At 60.7% G+C, this 27001-nt stretch overlaps 4 protein-coding genes across 6 annotated transcripts; 1 reads left to right on the plus strand and 3 right to left on the minus strand.

The window, feature by feature from the left end:
- Positions 1–6: 6 nt before the first annotated feature.
- Positions 7–2811, minus strand: LOC136284621 (uncharacterized). Its single transcript, XM_066174973.1, has 7 exons — positions 1994–2811; positions 1568–1604; positions 1433–1485; positions 1288–1351; positions 974–1023; positions 844–895; positions 7–760 (listed from the first exon to the last, which is right to left on the minus strand). The coding sequence occupies exons 1-7, from the start codon at positions 2076–2078 to the stop codon at positions 226–228; spliced, it is 876 nt and encodes a 291-aa protein (XP_066031070.1). The 5' UTR covers positions 2079–2811; the 3' UTR covers positions 7–225.
- On the minus strand, positions 1950–13664 carry SPNS1 (SPNS lysolipid transporter 1, lysophospholipid). 2 transcript variants are annotated; one of them, XM_066174970.1, is made up of 13 exons: positions 13325–13664; positions 13016–13081; positions 12199–12335; positions 11224–11375; positions 10319–10385; positions 9945–10090; positions 8809–8964; positions 7931–8120; positions 6968–7033; positions 6786–6884; positions 5227–5401; positions 2898–4365; positions 1950–2093 (listed from the first exon to the last, which is right to left on the minus strand). In XM_066174970.1, the coding sequence occupies exons 1-12, from the start codon at positions 13512–13514 to the stop codon at positions 4253–4255; spliced, it is 1557 nt and encodes a 518-aa protein (XP_066031067.1). In that variant the 5' UTR covers positions 13515–13664; the 3' UTR covers positions 1950–2093; positions 2898–4252. The 2 variants fall into 2 exon arrangements, with proteins under 2 accessions (XP_066031067.1, XP_066031068.1); XM_066174971.1 differs by lacking the exons at positions 1950–2093; positions 5227–5401 and having other exon boundaries at positions 2911–4365.
- Positions 13665–16280: 2616 nt separating this feature from the next.
- LOC136284619 (myosin regulatory light chain 11) lies at positions 16281–22231 on the plus strand. The gene is made up of 7 exons (XM_066174969.1): positions 16281–16363; positions 17663–17752; positions 18346–18421; positions 18937–19041; positions 19841–19919; positions 20296–20344; positions 21689–22231. Exons 1-7 carry the CDS (start codon positions 16361–16363, stop codon positions 21791–21793), a joined length of 507 nt encoding a protein of 168 aa, XP_066031066.1. The 5' UTR covers positions 16281–16360; the 3' UTR covers positions 21794–22231.
- A 140-nt stretch (positions 22232–22371) lies between these two features.
- CDIPT (CDP-diacylglycerol--inositol 3-phosphatidyltransferase) lies at positions 22372–26832 on the minus strand. Of its 2 annotated transcripts, XM_066174967.1 has the most exons (6): positions 26654–26832; positions 26090–26224; positions 25152–25305; positions 24500–24581; positions 23474–23555; positions 22372–23046 (listed from the first exon to the last, which is right to left on the minus strand). In XM_066174967.1, the coding sequence occupies exons 1-6, from the start codon at positions 26694–26696 to the stop codon at positions 22892–22894; spliced, it is 651 nt and encodes a 216-aa protein (XP_066031064.1). In that variant the 5' UTR covers positions 26697–26832; the 3' UTR covers positions 22372–22891. The 2 variants fall into 2 exon arrangements, with proteins under 2 accessions (XP_066031064.1, XP_066031065.1); XM_066174968.1 differs by lacking the exons at positions 26090–26224; positions 26654–26832 and adding an exon at positions 25921–26075.
- Positions 26833–27001: the final 169 nt, after the last annotated feature.

Here is a 27001-nt window from a genome sequence, read left to right on the forward strand (position 1 = left end):
TGGGGGAGGGGCGGAGATTTTGGGGTCGGATTTGGGGTTTTGGGGGATTTTGGGGCGAATTCGGGGTTCGGGGATCGATTTTCGGGAGGTTTTGGGGTCGGATTTGGGGTTTGGGGGATTTTGGGGCGAATTCGGGGTTCGGGGATCGATTTTCGGGAGGTTTTGGGGTCGGATTTGGGGATTTTTGGGAGCGGATTTCGGGACGATTGTTTTTGGGGTTTTTTTTTATTTTTTGGTAATTTCGGGGCGGATTCTTTGGGCGGGATTTCGGGAAAAGGTTTTGGGGAAAACCGGGGAGGTTTGGGGGGATTTTTGGAGGGATTTTTTGGGCAGTTTATGGCGGATTTTGGGATATTTTGGGGGGATTTTTTTGGGCAGTTTTTGGGGGATTTTGGGGGATTTTTTTGGCAGTTTTTGGGGGGGATATTTTGGAGGGATTTTTTGGGCAGTTTTTGGGGGATTTTGGGATATTTTGGGGGGATTTTTTGGGCAGTTTTTGGGGGATTTTGGGGGATTTTTTGGGCAGTTTTTGGGGGGATTTTGGGGGATTTTTTTGGCAGTTTTTGGGGGATTTTGGGATATTTTGGGGGGATTTTTTGGGGCCTCACCCCGCCAGTCTCCCTCCTCTCCTTCCTCTCCCTCCGGGACGTTCTCATACGGCTCCTCCCCCTCCGCCGGCCCCTCCCCAGCCGCGATGACGTCACCGGGGTCGGCGATGACATCACCGCTGACGTCACCGGGCGGGTCCGGCAGCACCGTCCTGGGGGGAGGGGGGAGATAAAGGGGCGGGGTCAGAGGTCATGAGGGGTCAAAGGTCGGGGGCAGAGGTCAAAGGTCACTCACACGTAGCCGCTGGTGAAGGGCTCATTGGAGTAATCGCCGTCCTCGGGGGGCTCTGGGGGGGAGGTCAGAGGTCAGCCAGGGGTCACCCCGGGGTCACCCCGGGGTCGCTGAGGGGTCAGGGGTCACTCACCGAAGTCGGGCGTGGCCGAGACGCGGCGGCTCGAGGGGCCCGGGGGGGGGCTGGGCAGGCAGGAGACGGGTGGGGGAGGGGCGGCAGAGCCCCGCCCCCACCTCGGCCAGCCCCTCCCCCACCCCAGAGCCCCTCCCCCGTTTCTAAGACCCCCTCCCCCACTCTCATTCTGCCCCTCCCCCACCCTCGACGTCTCCTCCCCCACAAATGGAGCCCCTCCCCCACCCCCCAAATCCCCCCTCCCCCACCTTTAACCCCTCCCCCAGTGCATGATGCCCCTCCCCCACCCTCCAAAGCCCCTCCCCCACACCCACCCCAGGCTCCGCGGCTCCGTCGGGGCCCCCCAGGGCGGCTGCAGGGGGTGTGGGGGAGGGGCACCTGCGGGCGGAGGGGTCAAAGGTCAGCGGGGGAAGGGGGAGTGGCCACCCAGGGGTCACCCAGGGGTCAAGGGTCACTCACAGCGCGGCGTCAGCACCATGAACCGGGGTGGGGGAGGGGCGCTGGGGGGCGGCCTGTGGGAGGAGGGGGGTCAAAGGTCAGAGGTCAGAGGCCCGCGTTCAGACCCCGCCCCCTCCCCGCCCCTCCCCCACTCACTTGTAGTCGTAGTTGTCCACCAGGGGGCGCTGTGCGGCTGGGGGGGCGGGGGGGAGGGGCCGGGTGACCCCGAGTGACCCCAAATCCCCCCAAGACCCCCCCAAAGTCCCCAAATCCCCCCAAAAAATCCCCCCAAAATCCCCCCAAATCCCCCAAAATCCCCCAAATCCCCCCAAAATCCCCCCAAATCCCCTCCCCCCCCCAATCCACCCCGAATTCTCTTCAGGACCCCCCCAAAACCGCCCCCAAATCACCTCGAGACCCCCCAAATCCCCCCAAATCCCCCCAAAATCCACCCCACCCCCCCCCAGCCTCCCCCCAACCCCAAAAAATTCCCGAAAATTTCCTCCAGGACGCCCCAATCCCTCCCAAATCCCCCCAAAACCTCCCCGTGCCCCCTCCCCCCCGATCCCCTCCCCCACTCACGGCGGGGGCGGCGGCAGCGCGCGCAGAGCGAGGCCAGCAGCGGGGGGAGGGGCAGCAGCAGCAGCGCCCAGAGCGGCGCCTCCATGGGGGGGAGGGGGGGCTGGGGGACCCCAAAAAAAACACGGGCTCAGGGACCCCCAAAATGGGGCTGGGGGCCCCGAAACCCCCCCGGGGACCCCAAAAATGGGGCTGGGGACCCCGAAAACCCCCCGGAGGACCCCAAAAATGGGGCTGGGGGCCCGAAAACCCCCCGACGGACCCCAAAAATGGGGCCGGGGACCCCGAAAATCACCCGGGGGACCCGAAAATGGGATGGGAACCCCAAAATCGGGATGGGGGACCCCGAAAACCTCCCGGGGGGACCCGAAAATTGGGATGGAAACCCCAAAACTGGGATTGGAACCCCAAAAACGGGATGAGCGCCCCCAAATTTGGGCTCAGGGACCCCAAAAATGGGGCTGGGGACCCCGAAATTTGGATGAACGACCCCAAAAACCACCCGGGGACCCCAAAATTGGGATGGGGAACCCCAAAAACCCCAAGATCGGGGGAGGGGAGGGGACCCCGAAATTTGGGGTCAGGATTTGGGGGGGTGCAGGGATCTGGGGGAGGGGTCAGGCCCCAAAATTCCGGGGTCTCAACCCCCCCAAATCCCCGAATTTTGGGGGTCCCGGGGGGGTCCAATCCCAAAATTTCGGGGTGCCAAATCTCCCCAAGCCCCAAATTTTTGGGCCCCAGGTGAACCAATCCCGAAATTTCGGTCCCAACCCCCCCAAAATCCCCAAATTTTGGGGTCCCAGCCCCTCCCCCCCCCACCATTTCACCCATCCCGCCCCTCCCCCACCCCCCGGACCCCCCCAAATCGCCCCAAAAAACCCCCAAAAATCCCCCAAAACCCCCGAACCTGCCTCGGCCGCCGCCCGGGACACCCCAAAAATCCGCCGGGGCCCCTCCCCCACCCCCCCAGGAAACCGCGGGGCAGGAAATGTGTGGGGCGGGGGAGGGGGGGAGGGGCGGACAGAGAGGCCGAGATCGGAATTTGGGGGGAGGGAGGGAGGAGTTTATTGGGGGGGGGGGGGTTGGGGCCCCCCAAAAAATGCCAAAAATTGGGATGGAGACCGGAAAATGTGGGGCCGGGAGCCCCGGAAATGGGGCTGGGGGCCCAAAATCCCCAAATCTGGGGCCGGGACCCCCAAATGTGGGGCCGGGACCCCCAAATGTGGGGCCGGGACCCCAAAATCTGGGGCTGGAACCCCAAAATCTGGGGCGGGACCCCAAAATCTGGGTCCAGGACCCCAAAATCTGGGTTCGGGACCCCCAAATGTGGGGCTGGGACCCGAAATCTGGGGCTGGGGTCCCAAAATGTGGGGCCGGGACCCCGAAATCCCCAAATTTGGGGCCGAGACTTCAAAATCTGGGTCCAGAACCCCAAAATCTGGGTCCGGGACCCCCAAATCTGGGTCAGAGACCCCGAAATCTGGGTCTGGGACCCCAAAATCTGGGGCTGGGACCCCCAAATGTGGGGCTGGGGCCCAAAATGTGGGGCCGGGACCCGGAAATCCCTAAATGTGGGGCGGGGACTCCAAAATCTGGGTCTGGGACCCTAAAATCTGGGGCGGGGGCCCCAAAATGTGGGGAAGGGACCCCGAAATCCCAAAATCTGGGGCCGAGACTTCAAAATCTGGGTCCGGGACCCCAAAATCTGGGTCCGGGACCCCAAAATGTGGGGCTGGGACCCCCAAATTCCCAAACCCGGGTGCAGGAGCCCCGAGCTGGGGTCAGTGTCCACTCCCCGCAGGCGAGTGACCGCGGCTGTGGTCACTCTCCGGCCAGCACGTGCGGGCAGTGTCCCCCTGCTGCGGTCACTCCGTGGTCACTCCCAGGCGGTCAGTTGGTCACTCTCAGGGCCAGCCTGTGGTCAGTTGGCCAGTGGTCACTCGGCCACACTCGGGGGGTCACTCGGAGGTCACTCAGTGCAGCCCGTGGTCACTCAGTGGTCACTCAGCGGTCACTCAGGCCAGCCTGTGGTCACTCAGCAGTCACTCAGCAGTCACTCAGCGGTCACTCGGAGGTCACTCAGTGCAGCCCGTGGTCACTCAGTGGTCACTCAGCGGTCACTCAGACCAGCCCGTGGTCACTCCGTGGTCACTCAGCAGTCACTCAGTGGTCACTCAGCGGTCACTCAGACCAGCCCGTGGTCACTCAGCGGTCACTCAGCGGTCACTCTCAGACCAGCCCGTGGTCACTCCGTGGTCACTCTCAGGCCAGCACGTGGGCCACGGGCACTCGCCGTGTCCGGCCTCCGGCCGCGGGGGGCACCACGATGGCCGCGGGGTCGTCGTCGTCGTCGCTGTCGCCGTCGGGGGGCAGCCCTGGGGGGGGGGAGGGGAGGGGCCCTTCTGGAACCTTCCGTGGGGTTCCATTGGGTTCTCTGGGGCTTCTGGAACCTTCTCTGGGGCTCTATGGGGTTCTAAAGGGTTCTATGTGGGTTCTGGAAGGTTCCATTGGGTTCTACGGGGCTTCTGGAACCTTCCATGGGGTTCTGTGGGGATCTATGGGGTCCTGGAAGGTTCTCTGGGGTTCAGTGGGGGGTCTGTGGGGTTCCATGGAGGTTCTGGAAGGTTCCATGGGGTTCTGGAACCTTCTGTGGGGTTCTCCGGGGTTCCATTGGGTTCTGTGGGATTCCATGGGGGGGTTCTGGAAGGTTCTATGTGGGTCTCGGCAGTTCTTTGTCATTCCAGAACCTTCCATAGGGTCCCACATTACACTCCACCCCCTCCCCCCCCAAATTTCCCACCCCACTCCCCCGGCTCCTCCCGCCCACCAGGTGTCGCTGTCTCCCCCCACCCCCCGGTTCCCCCCGCCCGCCAGGTGTCGCCGTCTCCCCCCGGGTTCCCCCGGTTCCCCCGCCCGCCAGGGGGCGCCGTCTCCCCCCGGTCCCCCCGGGTCCCCCCGGCCGCCAGGTGTCGCCGTCTCCCCCCGGGTTCCCCCGGTTCCCCCGGCCGCCAGGGGGCGCCGTCTCCCCCCACCCCCCGGTTCCCCCGGGTCCCCCCGGCCGCCAGGGGGCGCCGTCTCACCCCACCCCCCGGTCCCCCCGGTTCCCCCGGCCGCCAGGGGGCGCCGTCTCCCCCCACCCCCCGGTCCCCCCGGTCCCCCCGGCCGCCAGGGGGCGCCGTCTCACCCCACCCCCCGGTCCCCCCGGTCCCCCCGGCCGCCAGGGGGCGCCGTCTCACCCCGCGCCTCCCTGCGGGCCCGCCGCCGGTCCCCGGGCAGGGCGTTGCCGGCCGCCAGGAAGGCGGCGCCCCCCAGCGCGGCGGCGAAGGGCAGCAGCAGCAGCGCCCGCAGCAGCGCCCCCGCCCCCCGCTGGTAGGAGACGGCCGCCGCCCCGCCCCCCAGGGCGTCACTCACCTGCGGGGAGGGGGATCCCAGTGTGATCCCAGTACGGCCCCAGTGTGATCCCAGTATGGACTGGGGGGATCCCAGTACGGCCCCAGTGTGATCCCAGTGTGATCCCAGTACGGCCCCAGTGTGCCCCAGTACAGCCCCAGTGTGATCCCAGTATGGACTGGGGGGATCCCAGTGTGCCCCAGTGTGATCCCAGTACGGCCCCAGTGTGCCCCAGTACAGCCCCAGTGTGGCCCAGTGTGATCCCAGTACGGCCCCAGTGTGCCCCAGTACAGCCCCAGTGTGATCCCAGTATGGACTGGGGGGATCCCAGTGTGCCCCAGTGTGATCCCAGTACGGCCCCAGTGTGCCCCAGTGTGATCCCAGTACGGCCCCAGTGTGCCCCAGTACAGCCCCAGTGTGGCCCAGTGTGATCCCAGTACGGCCCCAGTGTGCCCCAGTACAGCCCCAGTGTGGCCCAGTGTGATCCCAGTACGGCCCCAGTGTGCCCCAGTACAGCCCCAGTGTGATCCCAGTATGGACTGGGGGGATCCCAGTGTGCCCCAGTGTGATCCCAGTACGGCCCCAGTGTGCCCCAGTGTGATCCCAGTACGGCCCCAGTGTGCCCCAGTACAGCCCCAGTGTGATCCCAGTATGGACTGGGGAGATCCCAGTGTGGCCCCAGTGTGATCCCAGTATGGACTGGGGGGATCCCAGTGTGCCCCAGTGTGATCCCAGTATGGACTGGGGGGATCCCAGTGTGCCCCAGTGTGCCCCAGTACAGCCCCAGTGTGATCCCAGTACAGCCCCAGTGTGATCCCAGTGTGGACTGGGGGGATCCCAGTGTGGCCCAGTGTGATCCCAGTATGGGACTGGGGGGATCCCAGTATAGCCCCAGTCCCTCCCAGTCCCTCCCAGTCCCCCCCAGTCCCCCCCAGTCCCTCCCAGTCCCTCCCAGTCCCCCCCCAGTTCCCTCCCAGTCCCCCCCCAGTCCCTCCCAGTCCCCCCCCAGTCCCCCCCAGGCCCTCCCAATCCCCCCCAATCCCTCCCAGTCCCCCCCAATCCCCTCCCAATCCCCTCCCAGTCCCCCCCAATCCCCTCCCAGTCCCTCCCAGTCCCCCCCAGTCCCCTCCCAGTCCCCCCAGTCCCCCCCAATCCCCCCCCAATCCCCTCCCAGTCCCCCCCAGTCCCCTCCCAGTCCCTCCCAGTCCCCCCCAGTCCCCTCCCAGTCCCCCCCAGTCCCTCCCAGTCTCCCCCCAGTCCCTCCCAGTCCCCCCCAATCCCCTCCCAGTCCCCCCCAGTCCCTCCCAGTCTCCCCCCAGTCCCTCCCAGTCCCCCCCAATCCCCTCCCAGTCCCCCCCAGTCCCTCCCAGTCCCTCCCAGTCCCCCCCAGTCCCCCCAGTCTCACCAGTCCCACCAGGTAGGGGCTCCCGGCGTCCCCCAGCAGATGCGAGGCCACGATCTGCAGCGCCTCGGCCGTCGAGCGCCGGCTGGGGGGCACCACGTACTGGGAGGGGGCACCGGGGTCACTGGGAGGAACTGGGAGCGGCCTGGCTCGCCCCAGTCCGTCCCAGTCCGTCCCAGTCTCACCAGTAAGATGTCGGCCACAATGGCCCAGTTCAGGGACAGGAGGGTCTCGCCCACGAAGATGAAAACCTGGCAGGGCAGGGGTGAGCTCCCAGTTCATCCCAGTTCCATCCCAGTAACCTCCAAACCCTTCCCAATCCCTCCCTGTTCATCCCCGTTCCTTCCCAGTTCAATCCCAGATCATCCCAGTGACCCCAAATCCACCCTGAACCCTTCCCAAAGCCCTCCCAGTTTAACCCAGTTTCACCCAGTGCCCTCCCAGTTTAACCCAGTCACCTCCCAGTCCATCCCAGTGCCCCCCAAATCCCCTCCCAGTGACCCCAAAGCCCCCTCAAACCCCTCCCAGTCTATCCCAGTTCATTCCAGAGTATCCCAGTCCCTCCCAGTGTATCCCCATTCATCCCAGTTTATCCCAGTGTATCCCAGTTTATCCCAGTCCCTCCCAGCGTATCCCAATTTATCCCAGTGAGCCCAAACCCCCCTCAAAACCCTCCCAGTCCCTCCCAGTGTATCCCAGTCCCCTCCCAGTTTATCCCAGTCCCCTCCCAGTCCCCTCCCAGTCCCTCCCAGTTTATCCCAGTCCCTCCCAGTCCCCTCCCAGTTTATTCCAGTGTATCCCAGTTCCCTCCCAGTGTATCCCAGTCCCTCCCAGTCCCTCCCAGCCCCTCCCAGTCCCTCCCAGTTTATCCCAGTCCCCTCCCAGTCCCTCCCAGTCCCCTCCCAGTGTATCCCAGTCCCTCCCAGTCCCCTCCCAGTCCCCTCCCAGTTCCCTCCCAGCGTATCCCAGTCCCTCCCAGTCCCTCCCAGTCCCTCCCAGTGTATCCCAGTCCCCTCCCAGTCCCCTCCCAGTCCCTTCCAGTCCCCTCCCAGTCCCTCCCAGTCCCTCCCAGTCCCTCCCAGTTTATCCCAGTCCCCTCCCCGTCCCTCCCATCCCCCCAGCGTGTCCCGGCCGCCGGCAGCGCTCACGTAGGCGGCGGGGGGGCAGGGCCGGGCGCAGAGCAGCGCCAGCAGCAGGCAGGGCGCCCCCCCCAGGAGCCCCCCCGCGCACAGCAGCGGATCCGCCCGCGGGTGGCGGGGGCGGAGCCGGCGGGAAAGCTCCGCCCCCAGCCCCACCCCCAGCACCCCCGAGCCGCAGGTCAGCGCCCCGAACAGCAGGCTGGGGGGAGGGGAAAGGTCACCGAGAGGTCAAGAAGTCACTCAGCGGTCAAGGGGTCACTCGGGGTCACCCAGCGGTCAAAAAGTCACTCAAGGGTCACCCATGGGTCACGTAGGGGTCAAGGGGTCACTCAGAGGCCAAGAGATCGCCCAGGGGTCAAGGGGTCACTCAGGGGCCAGGGATCCCCCAGGGGTCACCCAGGGGTCACCCAGGGTCATGGGATCACTCAGGGGTCAGGGATCGCCCAGGGGTCACCCAGGGGTCAAGGGGTCTCTCAGGGGCCAGGGATCACCCAGGGGTCACCCAGGGTCACAGGGTCACTCAGGGGCCAGGGATCACCCAGGGGTCACCCAGGGGTCACCCAGGGGTCAAGGGGTCTCTCAGGGGTCAGGGATCACCCAGGGATCACCCAGGGATCACCCAGGGGTCAAGGGGTCACTCAGGGGTCACCCAGGGTCAAGGGGTCACCCAGGGGTCACAGGGTCACTCAGGGGCCAGGGATCACCCAGGGGTCACCCAGGGGTCACGGGGTCATCATGGTGTCCCTCCTGTCACCCCTCCCCCCACTCTCCCCTCCCCCACCCTTTCCATGGCCCCCCCCCCCCTCCCCATGGCCCCTCCCCCACCCCCTCCACGGCCCCTCCCCCCCAAAACGTCCCCACCCCCCCCCGGTTTTGGCTCCACCCACCTCTCGTCGCCCTGGCAGCGCCGCCCCCCCCGGCAGGGCTGCCCCTCCCCCCGCGCCAGCCGCACCCGGAAGAGGAAAGCCGGAGCCCAGAGCGCCAGGGCGCCCGTGACGAAGGCCACGGCCGTGAAGCCCAGCGTGGACAGCACCAGCGTCCGGCTGCGGGAGAACAGGGTCAGAATTCCCAAAAAAACCCCAAAATTAACACAAAGAGATCCAAAAATCGGGAAAAAACCCCGGAAAAATCGGCCAAAAGGGGAAAAATCTGCCCCGAAAACGGCCCGAACCCACCCAAAATCCCCACGGGACAACGGACAGGGAGGGGACACCCGGAGGGGACAGCACCAGCGTCCGGCTGCGGGAGAACAGGGTCAGAATTCCCAAAAAAACCCAAAATTAACACTAAAAGATCCAAAAATTGGGAAAAAACCCCGGAAAAATCGGCCAAATCCGCCCCAAATCCCCAAAAACGGCCCAAAGGTGCCCCAGGGTCACTCAGCGGTCACTCAGTGGTCACTCAGCGGTCACTCAGTGGTCACTCAGTGGTCAGTGGTCACTCAATGGTCACTCAGTGGTCACTCAATGGTCAGTGGTCTCCTAATGGTCACTCAGCAGTCACTCAGCGGTCAGTTGGTCACTCAGTGGTCACTCAGGGGTCAGTAGTCAATGGTCACTCAGCGGTCACTGTGGGTCAGCGGTCACTCAGCAGCCACTCGTCAGTGGTCAGCTGGTCACTCAGCGGTCAGTTGGTCACTCAATGGTCACTCTTTGGTCACTCAGCGATCAGTGTGGTTAGCAATCAGTGGTCACTCAGTGGTCAGTGTGATCAGTGTGGTCACTGGTCACTCAGTGGTCACTCAGTGGTCAATAGCAGTCACTCAGGCACTGTGGGTCACTGGTCAGTGTGGTCAGTGGTCAGTTGGTCACTCAGCAGTCAGTTGGTCACTCAGTGGTCACTCAGTGGTCACTCAGCGGTCACTCAGTGGTCATTCAGCGGTCAGTTGGTCACTCAGCGGTCACTCAGCAGTCAGTTGGTTAGAGGTCACTCATTGATCACTCGGTGGTCAGTTGGTCACTCAGCGGTCACTCATTGGTCACTCAGCGGTCAGTTGGTCAGTGGTCACTCAGCGGTCACTCACTTCTGGCCGAGCCGTTTGAGGTCGTGTCCCCAGGCGCGGGGCGGGGGCGGGGCGGTGGCCGGAGGGGTCTCCAGGCCGCCCCGGGGGGGGTCGCTGACCACGGCCACCAGCAGGAACAGCGCCACCAGCCCCAGGACAGGGGTCACCTGCGGGTCAGAGGGCACACAGGGGTCACTCGGGGTCACACCCGGGTCAGGGGTCACTCAGGGTCACCCAGGGGTCGTTCACAGTTCACTCGGGGTCACTCAGGGGTCAGGTCACCAAGGGGTCACTCAGGGGTCACTCAGAAACCATGGGTCACTCAGGGGTCATTTGGGGGTCACTCAGAAGCCAGGGGTCACTCAGAGGTCACTCAGGGGTCAGGGGTCACTCACCCGCAGGGCCCAGCGCCAATCGGCCGCCAGGTCCTTGACCTTTGACCCCGCGATGTAGCCGAGCCCGCTGCGGGGAGGGGGCGGGGTCACCCAGGGGTCACCATGAGGTCACGGCACCCCCTGACCCCTCAACGCCCCTCCCCCACCCCTGGGATCCCTCCAAGCCCCTCCCTCTCTTTTCCAGCCCCTCCCCCACCCCATAATGGCCCCTTCCCCCCAAGAGCCCCTCCCCCACCCTCACCTGCAGCCAGGTGAAACCCCCCCGCCCCTCCCCCATCCCAGTCACCCATTTCAAACCCCTCCCCCACCCCCCATCAGCCCCTCCCCCACCTCAATAACCCTGCATTCATTATTCCAGCCCCTCCCCCTTTAGCCCTGCCCCCAGGTCACATCTGCCGAGGGGCACGGCCAGGTAGAACCCTCATTAGCCCCGCCCCCACTCTAATTAACCCCTCATTAGCCCCGCCCCACCCTCATTAACCCCTCACTAGCCCCGCCCCCTTTAGCCCCGCCCCGTCTCACCTGCCCAGGGGCACGGCCAGGTAGATCCCCCATTAACCCCTCATTGGCTCCACCCCCTTTAGCCCCGCCCCGTCTCACCTGCCCAGGGGCACGGCCAGGTAGAACCCTCATTAACCCATTAGCCCCGCCCCCTTTAGCCCCGCCCCGTCTCACCTGCCCAGGGGCACGGCCAGGTAGAACCCTCATTAACCCATTAGCCCCGCCCCCTTTAGCCCCGCCCCGTCTCACCTGCCCAGGGGCACGGCCAGGTAGATCCCCCATTAACCCCTCACTTGCCCCGCCCCTTTAGCCCCGCCCCGTCTCACCTGCCCAGGGGCACGGCCAGGTAGATCCCCCATTAACCCCTCATTGGCCCCACCCCCTTTAGCCCCGCCCCGTCTCACCTGCCCAGGGGCACGGCCAGGTAGAAGCCGCCCAGGGCGCGGCTGCGGGCGGGGCCGCGGAACAGGTCGGCCACCAGGGTGGGCGCCAGGGTGGAGTAGGCCGCCTCCCCCACCCCCACCAGCGCCCGGCCCGCCAGCAGCGCCCCGAAGTGCTGGGGGGAGGGGCGGGGGCGGGGTCAGCCGCCCATCCCCCACCATCACCTGCCCGCCCCCCCCCCCCGCCCCTCCCCCACCCCACCTCTTTAAACCGATCGCGGGTTTGAAGATGGCGGGGGAGGGACCGGAGAGGGAAGGGCAGAGAAACCCCTCCCCCACCACCGTTTGCCCCGCCCCTCCCCCAGGTGTGTCCTCGGGTGTGTCTCTGACCCCCCAGGTGTGTCCCAGGTGTATTTTAGGTGTCCCGGGTGTCCCCAGGTGTCCCCAGGTGTGTCCCAGGTGTGCCCAGGTGTGTCTCTCATCCCCCAGGTGTCCCCAGGTGTCCCAGGTGTCCCCAGGTGTGTCCCAGGTGTGTCCCAGGTGTGTCTCTCACCCCCCAGGTGTCCCCAGGTGTCCCAGGTGTGTCCCAGGTGTGCCCAGGTGTGTCCCAGCTGTCCCCAGGTGTGTCCAGGTGTGTCCCAGGTGTCGCCAGGTGTGTCCCAGGTGTGTCCCAGGTGTCCCCAGGTGTCCCCAGGTGTGTCCCAGGTGTCCCCAGGTGTGTCCCAGGTGTCCCCAGGTGTGTCCCCAGGTGTGTCCCAGGTGTCCCCAGGTGTCCCCAGGTGTGTCTCTCACCCCCCAGGTGTCCCCAGGTGTCCCCAGGTGTGTCCCAGGTGTCCCCAGGTGCGTCCCAGGTGTCCCCAGGTGTGTCCCAGGTGTCCCCAGGTGTGTCCCCAGGTGTGTCCCAGGTGTCCCCAGGTGTCCCCAGGTGTGTCTCTCACCCCCCAGGTGTCCCCAGGTGTGCCCAGGTGTGTCCCAGGTGTGTCCAGGTGTGTCCCTCACCTGCGGGGGCACGAAGCTGGTGGCCAGGGTGACACCTGACCACAGCGCCAGCCCCAGCGCCAGGAGGCGCTTCCGGCTGTGCCGATCCCCCAGGAAGCCGAAGAGAGGCGCCAGCACCAGGTAACTGCTGATGAACACTGAGCGCACAGGTGAGACGCCACAGGTGAGACACCACAGGTGAGACACAGGTGAGACACCACAGGTGAGACACAGGTGAGACACCACAGGTGAGCCACAGGTGAGACACAGGTGAGACACCACAGGTGAGACGCCACAGGTGAGACACCACAGGTGAGACACAGGTGAGACACCACAGGTGAGACGCCACAGGTGAGACACAGGTGAGAGACAGGTGAGACAGCACAGGTGAGACACAGGTGAGACACAGGTGAGACAGCACAGGTGAGACACAGGTGAGACACCACAGGTGAGACACAGGTGAGACACAGGTGAGACACCACAGGTGAGCCACAGGTGAGACACAGGTGAGACAGCACAGGTGAGACACAGGTGAGACACCACAGGTGAGACACAGGTGAGACACAGGTGAGACACCACAGGTGAGACACAGGTGAGACACAGGTGAGACACCACAGGTGAGACGCCACAGGTGAGACACAGGTGAGACACAGGTGAGACGCCACAGGTGAGACGACACAGGTGAGACACAGGTGAGACGCCACAGGTGAGACACAGGTGAGCAAAAAAACCCCAAAAACGCCCAAAACAAACCCCCCAAAAATTCCCCCCAAAATGGACACAAAGCCCAGGGAATTGTGGGAGGTGTGGGCGGGGCCGGGAGTGGGCGTGGCCTCACCTGTCTGCAGGAGGCCGGAGCTGCTGTCGCCGATCCCGAAATAATCCTCCACTTCCGGCAGCACACCTGGGGGAGGAAGGGCGGGGACAGCGCTGGGACACGCCCCTGGACGCGCCCACACACACCTGAGACACGCCCCCAAAACACACCCACACCTGGGACACTCCCCGGGACACGCCCACACACACCTGGGCCCCTCCTCCCTCCGCTGAGCCCCTCCCCCACACAATTAATAAACGTAATGAGGCCGTGAATGAGCCCCTCCCCCTCCCTCTAAGCCCCTCCCCCTCCCTTGGGCCCCGCCCCCACCTGCCACGGTGAAGCGGTCCATGTAATTAAGGAGGTTAATTAAGCAGAGCACGGCCACGCTGAGGTGGGGGCGGGGCGGAGGAGGCGGGGCTTTGCCCTCGGGAGGCGTGTCCGGAGCCGGCTCGGGCCCCGCCCCCACCGTGACGTCGTCGGGGCGCGCCAGGGTGGGGGAGGGGCAGGGGGAGGCCATGGGTGGGGTGGGGGGAGGGGCGGGGGGAGGGTCCTGCGGGAGGGGGAGAGAGAAAAGGGGGGAGGGGTGAGAAATTCCCACAAAATTCCCAAAAAATTTCCCCCAAATCCCCCCAAAGCTCCCCCAGCCCCGCCCCCCTCAGTTCCCCCTTTTGGCCCCCCCCCCAAATTCCCACAAAATTCCCCAAAATTCCCAAATTTCCCACCCCAAAATCCTCCCCCCGCCCCACCCCCTCCCCGTTCCCCCTCAGTCCCCGCCCATTTCCCTCCCCACCCCCACCCGGCCCCTCCCCCGTCCCCTCCGATCCCAAAATTCCCCCAAATCCCCCCAAAATTCCCGATTTTCCCCCAAAATCCCGGCGCCACCTCCGACCCCGCGCGCCGCCCACGTGACCGCCGGGCCTCTCACGTGACCGCGCGGCCACGTGACGAAACCCCGCCCCTTTCCCTGCGCTGATTGGCCGGAGCGCCGCGGTCACGCCCCCTCGGCGCATTCTCGCTTCTGATTTGTTGAAACGCGGAGAGCGCGGCGTTCTCTGCGCTGATTGGTTGAGGGGCGGGGTCAGGGCAAGGGGGCGGGGCCAGGGGGCTCCGGACAAGTTTGGGACCAGTTTGAGCCCAGTTCTGACCAGTTTAAACCAGTTTGAGCCCAGTTCTGACCAGTTTGGGACCAGTGTGGATTCCCGTGACCCTCCCAGTACGATCCCAGTGCTCCCAGTACGGCCCCTGTGCTCCCAGTACGATCCCAGTGCTCCCAGTGTGATCCCAGTGCTCCCAGTACGGCCCCTGTGCTCCCAGTACGATCCCAGTGCTCCCAGTGTGATCCCAGTGCTCCCAGTACGGCCCCTGTGCTCCCAGTACGATCCCAGTGCTCCCAGTGTGATCCCAGTGCTCCCAGTACAGCCCCTGTGCTCCCAGTACGATCCCAGTGCTCCCAGTGTGATCCCAGTGCTCCCAGTACGATCCCAGTGCTCCCAGTACGATCCCAGTGCTCCCAGTACGATCCCAGTGCTCCCAGTACGGCCCCAGTGCTCCCAGTACGATCCCAGTGCTCCCAGTGTGATCCCAGTGCTCCCAGTATGATCCCAGTGCTCCCAGTACGGCCCCAATGCTCCCAGTACGATCCCAGTGCTCCCAGTACGGTCCCAGTGCTCCCAGTACGATCCCAGTGCTCCCAGTACGGTCCCAGTGCTCCCAGTACGATCCCAGTGCTCCCAGTACGGCCCCTGTGCTCCCAGTACGATCCCAGTGCTCCCAGTACGGTCCCAGTGCTCCCAGTACGATCCCAGTGCTCCCAGTACGATCCCAGTGCTCCCAGTACGGCCCCAGTGCTCCCAGTACGGCCCCTGTGCTCCCAGTACAATCCCAGTGCTCCCAGTACGGCCCCAGTGCTCCCAGTACGGCCCCAGTGCTCCCAGTGTGATCCCAGTGCTCCCAGTACGGCCCCTGTGCTCCCAGTACAATCCCAGTGCTCCCAGTACGGTCCCAGTGCTCCCAGTACGGCCCCTGTGCTCCCAGTACAATCCCAGTGCTCCCAGTACGGTCCCAGTGCTCCCAGTACGGCCCCAGTGCTCCCAGTACGATCCCAGTGCTCCCAGTACAGCCCCAGTGCTCCCAGTACGATCCCAGTGCTCCCAGTACGGCCCCAGTGCTCCCAGTACAGTCCCGGTTATCACTGGTGTCATGGCACTGGGAGCACTGGGAGCACTGGTTTGGGGGTCCCTGGTGTCACTGGTTTTACTGGTTTGAGGTCACTGGGAGCACTGGGACCCCCAGTTTGACTTTACTTGGAGCACTGGGAGCACTGGTTTTACTGGTTTCAGTTAACTGGGAATACTGGGAGCACTGGGAGCACTGGGGGCACTGGTTTGGGGTCACTGGTTTTACTGGTTTGACTGGTTTGGGGTTACTGGGAGCACTGGGATCCCTGATTTCAGTTCACTGGGAATACTGGGAGCACTGGAGCCACTGGGACCACCAGTTTGAGAGAACTGGGAGCACTGGGAGCACTGGTTTGGGGTCACTGGGGTCACTGGTGTTACTGGTTTCACTGGTTTTACTGGGCTGAGTTCACTGGTTTAACTGGTTTATACTGGTCTGGGGTTCCTGGGATCCCCAGTTTGACTTCACTGGTTTCACTGGTTTCCATTTACTGGTTTCACTGGTTTTACTGGTTTAACTGCTTTACCTGGGTTTAATTTACTGGTTGAACTGGTTGAACTGGTTTTACTGGTTTTACTGGTTTTACTGGTCTGGGCTCCCCGAGCTCCCCGGTTTGGGTCATTGGTTTTACTGGTGTTACTGGTTTAACCAGGTTTAGTTAACTGGTTTAACTGGTTTAAGTGATTTAGCGGGTCTGGTTTAACTGGTTTAACTGGTTTAACTGGTTTAACTGGTTTAAGTGATTTAATGGCTCTGGTTTTACTGGTTTTACCGGTTTTACTGGTTTTACTGGTTTAACTGGTCTGGTTTAACTGGTTTTACTGGTTTAACTGGTTTTACTGGTTTTGCTGGTTTTGCTGGTCTGGTTTAACTGGTTTATACTGGTGCAGGCTCCCCTCCCCCCATCCCCGTCTCCCCGTCCCGGGGTGGGGGAGGGGCGGCGGCAGGTGCGGGGTGGGGGAGGGGCGGGGAGACAATTTTGGGGGTTTCTATTTTCGGCCTCTGCCCCTTTAAGGGAACCCCGGGGCCGGTTTTTGGGGGGGTGGGGGAGGGGCTGGGGGGGGCGCGGGGCTATTTCGGGGCCGCCCCTCCCCCCCCGGCCCGGGCCGATAAAAATCCCCCCGGAGGCTCCGAACCCCCCCGGGAGAGCCCAGGGAGCCCCAGGGAGACCCCGAGAGAGCGGCCATGGTGAGCGGGGACCCCGAAATTCCCGAAATTCACCCCGAAATTCCCGAAATTCACCCCGAAATCCCCGATCTACCCCGAAATCCCCGATTTACCCCCAAATTCCCGAAATTCACCCCGAAATTCCCGAAATTCACCCCGAAATCCCCGATCTACCCCGAAATCCCCGATCTACCCCCAAATTCCCGAAATTCACCCCGAAATCCCCGATCTACCCCGAAATCCCCGATCTACCCCCAAATTCCCGAAATTCACCCCGAAATCCCCGATCTACCCCGAAATCCCCGATCTACCCCCAAATTCCCGAAATTCACCCCGAAATCCCCGATCTACCCCGAAATCCCCGATCTACCCCCAAATTCCCGAAATTCACCCCGAAATTCCCGATTTACCCCGGAATTCCCAATTTACCCCCAAATTCCCGAAATTCACCCCGAAATTTACCCCAAAACCCCCGAAAATTACCCCGGGACCCCAAAATCCCTGACATTTACCCCAAAATTCCCGAAATTCGCCCCGAAATCCCCAGAATTTACCCCAGATCCCCGAAATCTGCCCCGGGACCCCAGAATCCCCTCCGGCCCCTCCCCCATCCCCGGGACCCCCCAAATCCCCCCCGGGATCCCCAAATCTTCCCCAAATTCCCCCCAAACATCCTCCGGCCCCTCCCCCACCCCCTGGGACCCCCCAAGATTCCCGAATTCCCCAAATTTCGCCCCGAAATTCCCGGTTTGAATCCCTCAAATCTCCTCCCGAGGCCTCGAATTTCCCTTTTACAGCCGCCCCCCCCCGGAAAAAAAATCCCTTAAAATTCCCTTTGAAATCCCAAAAATCCCAAAAAATCCCAAAAAAACCCCCCAAAAAACCCAAAAATTTTAAAAAAATCCTTCAAAAACAAAAAAAAATCCCCCAAAATCGCCAAAAATCCCCAAAAATTCCTCCAACCTCCCCCCCCCAAAAAATCCCTAAAAATCCCCCAAAATAATCCCAAAAAAATCCCAAAAAATCCCAAAAAATTCCTCCAAAACCCCCCCAAAAAATCCTTAAAAATCCCCGAAAATCCCCAAAAATCCCCAAAATTCCCCCCAAAAAATTCCTCCAAAAACCAAAAAAAACCCCCCAAAAAATCCCAAAAATCCCCCAAAAATCCCCCAAAAAATTCCTCCAAAAACCAAAAAAAAAATCCCAAAAAATCCCAAAAATCCCCAAAATCCCCCAAAATCCCCCAAATTGCCCAAATCCCTCCCAAACTCCCCGAGTTCCGGGACGGCCCCGGCAGCCCCCACGTCTCCCCTCCCCCAGGCCCCGAAGAAGGCGAAGCGCCGCGCGGCCGAGGGCAGCTCCAACGTCTTCTCCATGTTCGACCAGACCCAGATCCAGGAGTTCAAGGAGGTGGGGGCGGGGCTGGGAAAAGGGGGCGGGGCTTAAAATGGGGGAGGGGGGCACCAAAAATGGGGGAGGGGCTAAAAAAAACCCCCCCCAGGGCGTTGTCGGCCCAAAATGAGCGAGAAATGGTTAAAAATGGGTTAAAACGGGTGTGGGAGGGGCTAAGAAATGGGGAGGGGCTTAAGTAGTGGGGGCGGGGCTTGAAGAGGTGGGGATGGGGGATTTGAGACTGTGGGAGGGGCTAAGAAATGGGGAGGGGCTTCATGATGTGGGGGGAGGGGTTTAAATATGAGGGGAGGGACTTAAACCGGTGGGGAGGGGCTTAAAAGTGGGGAGGGGCTTCAAGATGTGGGGGAGGGGATTAAATGTGAGGGGAGGGACTTAAACAGGTGGGGAGGGGCTTAAAAGTGGGGGAGGAGCTTCAAGAGGAGGGGGAGGAGCTTTACCATCGGGGGGTGGGCGGAGACCAAAAATCGCCCAAATTTTCCCGGAATTTATTTTTTTTTTCCCGGGATTTCTCCTGGGAAATTCCGTCCCCTGACGCCCCTCCCCCCTCCCCTTGGCCCCGCCCCCTCCCCCTTTGGCCCCGCCCCCCTCAGGCCTTCACGGTGATCGACCAGAACCGCGACGGGATCATCGACAAGGATGACCTCCGGGAGACCTTCGCCGCCATGGGTGGGGCTGGGGGCGTGACCAGGAGGGGCGTGGCTGGAGTGGGCGTGGCCCGAGGGGCGGGGGTGAAGGGGAGGGGCCTGAGGGGCGTGGTGGCTTTGGAGAGAATCTGGGCGGGGCTTGAGGGATGAAACTGGGGCCTGGTTTGGGGAGGAAGGGGTGGAGCTTAAAGAAAGGGGCGTGGCTTAAGGGGAGAGGCTTAAAATACAGTGGGAGGGGCTTAGAGATTTTTTAATGATGGGGAGGGGCTGCATTTGCATTATTTAAAAAGTGGGAGGGGCTTAATCAGGTTGAAGAGGGGAGGGGCTTAGGAGAGGGCATGGCTTTTTTTATTTAAATGAGTGGGAGGGGCTTGGAGGGGGCGTGGTCTTCCCAGAGCAGGTGTGAATACGTTTATATTCATAAATTGAATTTATTTAAATATAATTTGGAAGGGGCGGGGTTTGGTGGGAGTGGGCGGGGTTGTGAGGTGGGCGTGTCTGGTGGGCGTGGTCTGGGTTAACCACGCCCCCTTTCAGGCCGGCTGAACGTGAAGAACGAGGAGCTGGACGCGATGATCAAAGAGGCCTCGGGGCCCATCAACTTCACCGTCTTCCTCACCATGTTCGGGGAGAAGCTCAAGGGTCAGCGGGGCCCCAAAACGCCCCAAATTCACCCCGAAAATCCCCCAAAATTAACCCCCAAATCCCCAAAATTCACCCCAAAAATGCCCCAAATTCAGCCCAAAATCTGCCCGAAAATTAACCCCAAAACGCCCCAAATTCACCCCGAAAATCCCCAAAAATTAATCCCCAAATCTCCAAAATTCACCCCAAAAATGCCCCAAATTCAGCCCAAAATCTGCCCGAAAATTAACCCCAAAACGCCCCAAATTCACCCCGAAAATCCCCAAAAATTAACCTCCAAATCCCCAAAATTCACCCCAAAATTCAACCCAAAAATGCCCGAAATTTAACCCCAAATCTGCCCTGAAATACCCCAAATTCACCCCCAAACCTGCCCCAAAATGAACCCCCAAATCCCCCAAAGTTCACCCCCAAAATAACCGAAATTTAACCCAAAATCTGCCCCCAAAATACTCGAAATTCTCCCCAAATATACCCAAAATTTAACCCCAAAATGCCCAAAATCTGCCCCGAAATTCAAGCCAAATTTAACCCCAAAAAATCCCCAAATTTCAACCCAAAACCAGTCGAAATTCAGCCCCAGATCTGCCCCCAAAATACCCGAAATTAACCCAAAAATCTGCCCCAAAATTACCCCCCAAACACGCGAAATTCGGCCCAAAATTCCACCCCAAAATCCCCCAAATTCAGCCCAAAATTCGACCCCAAAATCCCCGGGGGGGAACCCCAAAATCTCCACGATTCGCCCCAAATTGTAACGGGGGGCGGGGTTTGTTTTTTTGCCCCTCCCCCTCAGGGGCGGACCCCGAGGACGTCATCATGGGCGCCTTCAAAGTGCTGGACCCGGACGGGAAAGGGTCAATCAAGAAGAGCTTGTGAGTGGGGGAGGGGCGGGGATTTGGGGGGAGGGGAGACCCCCAAATTTGGAGGGGGAGGGGCTTCGATTTGTGGCGGTGGGGGAGGGGAACGGCCAAAATTTTGTGGGGGGGGGGGAGGGGCGGAAAATAGCGGGGGGTTGGGAGAGGAGAGACCCCGAAATTTGAGGGGGGAGGGGTGGGAATTTGGGGTGATGGGGGAGGGACGAGATCAAATTTTGGGGCGGGGGAGGGAGGAATTTGGGGGATTGGGGGAGGGGCTTCAACTTGGGGCGTTGGAGGAGGGGAGACCCCAAAATTGGGGTGGTGGGGGAGGGGCGGTTGGGGGCGGGGTCTCCGGGGGATGACCCCGCCCCTCCCCTCCCCTCCCCCCCAGCCTGGAGGAGCTGCTGACGACCCAGTGCGACCGGTTCACCCCCGAGGAGGTGAGGGAGCCCCCAAATCACCGGAAATCGACCCAAAATCAGCCCCCAAAAAACCCCAAAATCCGCCCAAATCACCCCGAAATCCGTCCCGAAATCTGCCCCAAAAAACCCCCAAAATCCGCCCAAATCACCCCGAAATCTGCCCGAAATCAGCCCCAAAATCCGCCCAAATCACCCCGAAATCTGCCCGAAATCATCCCCAAAAAAACCCCAAAATCCGCCCAAATCACCCCGAAATCCGTCCCGAAATCAGCCCCAAAAAAACCCCAAAATCCGCCCAAATCACCCCGAAATCTGCCTGAAATCAGCCCCAAAAAAACCCCAAAATCCGCCCAAATCACCCCGAAATCTGCCTGAAATCAGCCCCAAAAAAACCCCAAAATCCGCCCAAATCACCCCGAAATCTGCCCAAAATCAGCCCCAAAAAAACCCCAAAATCCGCCCAAATCACTCCGAAATCTGCCCGAAATCAGCCCCAAAATCCGCCCAAATCACCCCGAAATCCGTCCCGAAATCAGCCCCAAAATCAACCGAAAACACCCCCAAAAAAACCCCAAAATCAGCCCGAAATCATCCCAAAAAAACCCCCGAATCCACCCCAAAATCACCCCCAAAGGAACCTAAAAACCCGCCCCAAAATTTCCCAAAATCCCCCCAAAAAACCCCCCAAATCAGCCCGAAATCATCCCAAAAAAACCCCAAAATCCCCCCAAATCACCCCAAAATTCCCATGAATACCCAAAAATCAACCCCCCAAAAAACCCCCAAATCAGCTGAAATCGACCCAAAATCACCCAAAAATACCCCCCACCCCCCCTGAAATTCTCCAAAAATTCCCAAAATTGGAAAAAAAACCAACCCAAAGAAACCAACCCCAAAACTCAGCAAAAATCCCCCAAAATCCCCCAAATCCCTCTAATTTTTCCCCAAAAATTCCCCCCAAATCCCCCCAAAATTCCAAAAAAAACCCCCCAAGTTTTCCCTCAAATCCACCCCCCCCAAAATTCCCAATTTTCCCCCAAAATTTCCCGAATTCTCCCCAGATCAAGAAAACGTGGAGACCCCAAACCCCCCTTCGAGCCCCCGAAAACCCCAACAAATCCTCATAAAACCCCCAAAATTCCCAAATTTTTTAAAAAATCCCCCAAAATTCCCCCAAAATTCCGGTTTTTTAACCCCAAAAATTCCCCAAAAAATCGTCCACCGAAATCCTCAAAGAGATCCCGCCAAAAATCCTGAAAATTCCCTAAAAATCCCCCAAATTTTCCCCCAAATTCCCCCAAATTCCCCCAAATTCCCGATTTTTTCCCCAAAATTTCCCCAAATCCCGGAAATTCCCGGCAGATCAAGAACATGTGGGCCGCCTTCCCCCCGGACGTGGCCGGGAACGTCGACTACAAGAACATTTGTTACGTCATCACCCACGGCGAGGACAAGGAGGGGGAGTAGGGGCCCCGAAAAACCGGGAATTCACCGCAAAAAAACCGGGAATTCACCGCAAAAAAACCGGGAATTCAACCCAAGAAACCGGGAATTCACTGCAAAAAAAACCCCGGGAATTCACCCCCCAAAAAAACGGGAATTTACCACAAAAAAACCGGGAATTCACCGCAAAAAAACCGGGAATTCACCCCAAGAAACCGGGAATTCACTGCAAAAAAAACCCCGGGAATTCACCCCCCAAAAAAACGGGAATTCACCGCAAAAAAACTGGGAATTCACCCCAAAAAACCCCGGGAATTCACCCCCCAAAAAACCGGGAATTTACCGCAAAAAACCCGGGAATTCACCCCCAAAAACCCGGGAATTCACCGCCAAAATCGGGGAGTTTCTCAATAAAGAAAATCCGGGAATTTGCGAATCAAACCCGGCGAAGTTTCCCAGAAAGATCCGGGATTTTTCCTCAAAACTCCGGGAATTTCGCCCAACCCCCACCCCGCCCCCCACCGCCCCAAGGGAAAAACGGGAATTTTCCTTCGGGAATTCGGGGGGTCCCGACCCCGGGTTTCCCATTCCAGGCTCCGCCCCCTTTTCCTCTTTTCCTCTTTATTGGTTTTCGGGGTGGGGGGCGGGGCCAAACCCGCCCGAGCCCCTCCCCCCATCCCCCAGAAGTCCGCGGGGGCGGAGGGGGAGGGGCGGAGGGTGGGGGAGGGGCTTTTTAGGAGGAATTTTTGGGATTTTTTTGGACACGCCCCCCTCCTGTTGTGGGGAAGGGAAGGGGGCGTGTCTCAGGAGGTGGGAGCGTCCAGAGGCGTGTCTTAGGTGGTGGGCGTGTCTCAGGAGGTGGGTGTGTCCAAAAAATCCCATGAGGTGGGCGTGTCCAGGGGAGGGTGTCCTAGGAGGGGGCGTGTCCGGGGGTGTGTCAGGAGGTGGGCGTGCCCAATGAGGGGGCGCGTTTTAAGAGGTGGGCATGACCGGGGGGGCGTGTCTCAGGAGGTGGGAGCGTCCAGGGGCGTGTCTTAGGTGCTGGGCGTGTCCCAGGAGGTGGGCCTGTCTGTCCAAGGAGGTGGGCGTGTCCGGGGGCGTGTCCCATTTGGTGGGCGTGTCTCAGGAGCTCTTCCGGCCCCTCTCGGCCGCGTCCAGGGCGGCCACGCCCCTCAGGGCCCCGCCCAGCTGCAGAAGGTTCAGGAAGGATTTGAGGGCGGCCAGGGGGGCCCCGAGGCAGAACCCGACCCGGGCCAGGCCCGGCCCCCCCGGGAACACTGCGGGGAACAGCGGGAGAAACCGGTCAGCACCAGGACAAACCAGTACGGACCAGTACGGACCAGTACGGACCAGTATGGACCAGTATGGACCAGTTAAAACCCCAGAAAAAAACAAAAACCAGTTAAAATCCAGTTTGAACCGGTTAAAACCAGTACGAACCAGTACGAACCAGTGCCCCCAAGCCCCTGCCAGCCCCCTCCCAGCCCAACCCAGTATAAACCAGTATAACCAGTATAACGAGGCAATCCCAGTCCAAACCAGTCCATCCCAGTAGAAACCAGTTCATCCCAGTCCCTCTCAGTGCCCTCAAACCCCTCCCAGTCCCCTCCCAGCCCAAACCAGCATAAACCAGTACAAACCAGTACAAACCAGTATAAACCAGTACAAACCAGTACAAACCAGTACAAACCAGTCCCGGCTCACCTGGCGGCCCCTCCCCCCAGTGCAGCAGGTACCAGCAGCCATAAAACGCCTCATTTCCGGCGCACAGCAGGAAGAGGAGGGGCTGGGGGCGGGGCCAAAGGGGGCGGGGGTCAGCGCGGGACACGCCCACATTGCCATATATGGTGCGGGTGGGCCCAGTTCGTCCCAGTTCGTCCCAGTTGATTCCAGTTGATTCTTAGTCCATCCCAGTCCGTCCCAGTTCATCCCAGTAGATCCCAGTAGACTCTTGGTCCATCCCAGTTAATCCCAGTCCCCTCCCAGTTCGTCCCAGTAAACTCCAATCGATTCCAGTCGACCCTCCGTCCCTCCCAGTTCCACCCGAATCCCCTCCCAGTTTGTCCCAGTCCATCCCAGTCCCTCCCAGTTGATCCCAGTTCCATCCGAATCCCCTCCCAGTTTGTTCCAGTCCATCCCAGTTCAATCCCAGTTGACTCTTGGTCCCTCCCAGTCCCTCCCAGTTCGGCTCCCAGTCATTCCCAGTCATTCCCAGTATAACCCAATACATCCCAGTCATTTCCAGTTCGGTTCCCAGTCATTCCCAGTCCATCCCAGTCCCTCCCAGTATAACCCAGTACATCCCAGTCATTCCCAGTTTGGCTCCCAGTCATTCCCAGTCCCTCCCAGTATAACCCAGTACATCCCAGTCATTCCCAGTTTGGCTCCTAGTCATTCCCAGTCCGTCCCAGTCCCTCCCAGTATAACCCAGTATAACCCAGTCCATCCCAGTCCCTCCAAGTTCGGCTCCCCGTCATTCCCAGTCCGTCCCAGTCCCTCCCAGTATAACCCAGTACATCCCAGTCATTCCCAGTTTGGCTCCCAGTCATTCCCAGTCCCTCCCAGTATAACCCAGTACATCCCAGTCATTCCCAGTTTGGCTCCTAGTCATTCCCAGTCCGTCCCAGTCCCTCCCAGTTCGGCTCCCAGTCATTCCCAGTCCCCTCCCAGTATAACCCAGTCCATCCCAGTCCCTCCCAGTATAACCCAGTCCATCCCAGTTTCTCTCACCCGTGATTGGTAGTAGCGCCTCAGCAGGGGGTGCCCCTCCCCCCCCACGGCCTTGTGGGACGACGCCCCCTGGAGGGTGGACCTGGGGCGGGGCAAAGGGGGCGTGGTCAGCACTAACCACGCCCCTTGGATTCAAACCACGCCCCCATCCCTCCCTTTTCCCTGTTTCCTCCAAAGTTTCCCAAATTTTCCCCTCCCAAAAATTCCCATTTTGGCCCCACCCACCAAAGCCACGCCCCTTCTATTCAAACCACGCCCCCCGACCCAATTTTCCTCCCGGTTTTTCCCTTCCCAACTTCCCAAAATTTCCATTTCCGCTCCCCCGGTTTTTTAATCCATTTCCCCCCCAAACTTCCTGTTTGGGCCCCGCCCCACCACACCCATCTAAGCCACACCCCTCCCCTTCAAACCACGCCCCTAAACCTCCATTTCCTCCCGATTTTCCTCCAAATTTTGCCATTTTTTCCCCGTTTTCCCCCCACATTTCTCCGTTTGGGCCCCGCCCCCTACACCCACCCAAGCCACGCCCCTCCCCTTCAAACCACGCCCCTAAACCTCCATTTCCTCCCGATTTTCCTCCAAATTTTGCCCTTTTTCCCCCCCCCCTTCCCCCGTTTTTGGCCCCGCCCGCGCCCACCGGAGCCCCGCCCACCAGTGCATGTGCAGCCAATGGCTGGCCAGGTCGAGGGCGGAGCAGAGCTGCAGCAGCGGCGCCCAGCGCGGCTCCAGCAGCGCCAGGTTGAGCAGGAGGCACAGCGAGCTCAGGCGGTCGGTCAGCATGTCCAGCATGGCCCCGAAACGGGAGCCTGGGCCCGGGTTTGGGGGGAAAAAACGAGATTTTGGGAAAGGAAACCAGAAACTGGAGAAAAATGCGGATTTGGGGGGAAACCCAATCGAAATCGGGGCGGGGGGGGGGGAAAAACCGTCGAAATTCGGGGGAAGAGTCTCGAAATTTGGGGGGGAAGAAAATAAACCACAAAATTTGAGGGGAAAAAGTTACAAAATTTGGGCGGGAAAACGTTGAAGTTTGGAGGGAAAAAAAAATTTAAATTTGGAGGGAAAAGTGTCGAAATTTGGGGGGAAAAATGTCGAAATTTGGGGTGAAAAATGTCGAAATTTGGGGGGAAAAATGTCGAAATTTGGGGGGAAAAAATGTCAAAATTTGGGGGGAAAAATGTCGAAACTTGGGGGGAAAATGTTGAAATTTGGGGGGAAAACACAAAATTTGTGGGGAGGGAACCTCGAAACCTGGGGGGAAATCCCAGTTCCCCCCCAGTATAACCCAGTCCCTCCCAGTTCCCTCCCAGCCCAAACCAGTATAAACCAGTATAACCCAGTATGACCAATATAACCCAATATAAACCAGTATAACCAATATAAACCAGTACAAACCAGTATGACCAGTACAAACCAGTACGGACCCTGGTCCAGCAGCCGCGCCATGTGTCCGTCCACAGCATCCAGCAGCCCCAACCAGTATAACCCAGTATAACCCAGTATGACCAATATAACCCCATATAAACCAGTAGGACCAGTACAAACCAGTAGGACCAGTACAAACCAGTAGGACCAGTACAAACCAGTACGGACCCTGGTCCAGCAGCCGCGCCATGTGTCCGTCCACGGCGTCCAGCAGCCCGGCCAGGCCGTAGCAGGCCGCGGCGGGGCCGGGGCTCGTCGGCATCAGCCAGAAGGAAACGGCGGCCAGGAGGATGCGGGCGTAGCCTGGGGACACCAGTATGGACCAGTATAAACCAGTACGGACCAGTATAAACCAGAATGGACCAATATAAACCAGTACGGACCGGTACAAACCAGTATGGAGCGATATAAAGTGATGCAAACCAGTACGAACCAGTAAAAACCAGTAGCGCAGCCCCAAAACCTCCTCCCAGCCCCCTCCCAGTGCAGCCCAGTTCATCCCAGTCCGCTCCCAGTTCATCCCAGTCTGCCCCAATTCTCCTCCCAGTTCATCCAAATCCAACCCCAGTTTATCCCAGTTTACCCCAGTCCCCCCCAAAACCTTTCCCAGTTCATCCCAGTGCCCCCAGTTCCCTCCCAGTCCCCCCAAACCTTTCCCAGTCCCTCCCAGTCCCTCCCAGTCCCCCCCAGTTCGCTCCCAGTCCCTCCCAGTGCCCCCAGTCCGGCACTCACCGATCAGGTTGGGCACGAACAGGAACACGTTCTCCCCCCCCATGGCCCCGGGACCCCCCCGGGGCCTCCCGGGACCCCAAAAATCCCAAAATCCCCAAAAATTTCCCCCAAAAACCCCAAAATTTCCCCCAAAAAAACCCCGAGCGCGGCGCGGCCCCTTTAAGAGCGCCGCGGGTCACGTGGTGCCGGAAGCGGAAGCGCCCCCTCCCCTTTGACCAATCAGAGCCCGCCTGGCAACGCCGCAGCCAATCAGAGCCCGCCTAGAAACGGCGCAGCCAATCAGCGCCGCTTCCCCGCATAGGCGGCGCTTCCGGTTTAAGCCGCGCCCCCTCGTTGCTATGGCAAGGC

Source organism: Chamaea fasciata, unplaced genomic scaffold (genome assembly GCF_029207755.1).
Source record: "Chamaea fasciata isolate MVZ Bird 193981 ecotype frontalis unplaced genomic scaffold, bChaFas1.0.hap1 SCAF_1182, whole genome shotgun sequence".
Taxonomy (NCBI): Eukaryota; Metazoa; Chordata; class Aves; order Passeriformes; family Sylviidae; genus Chamaea; species Chamaea fasciata.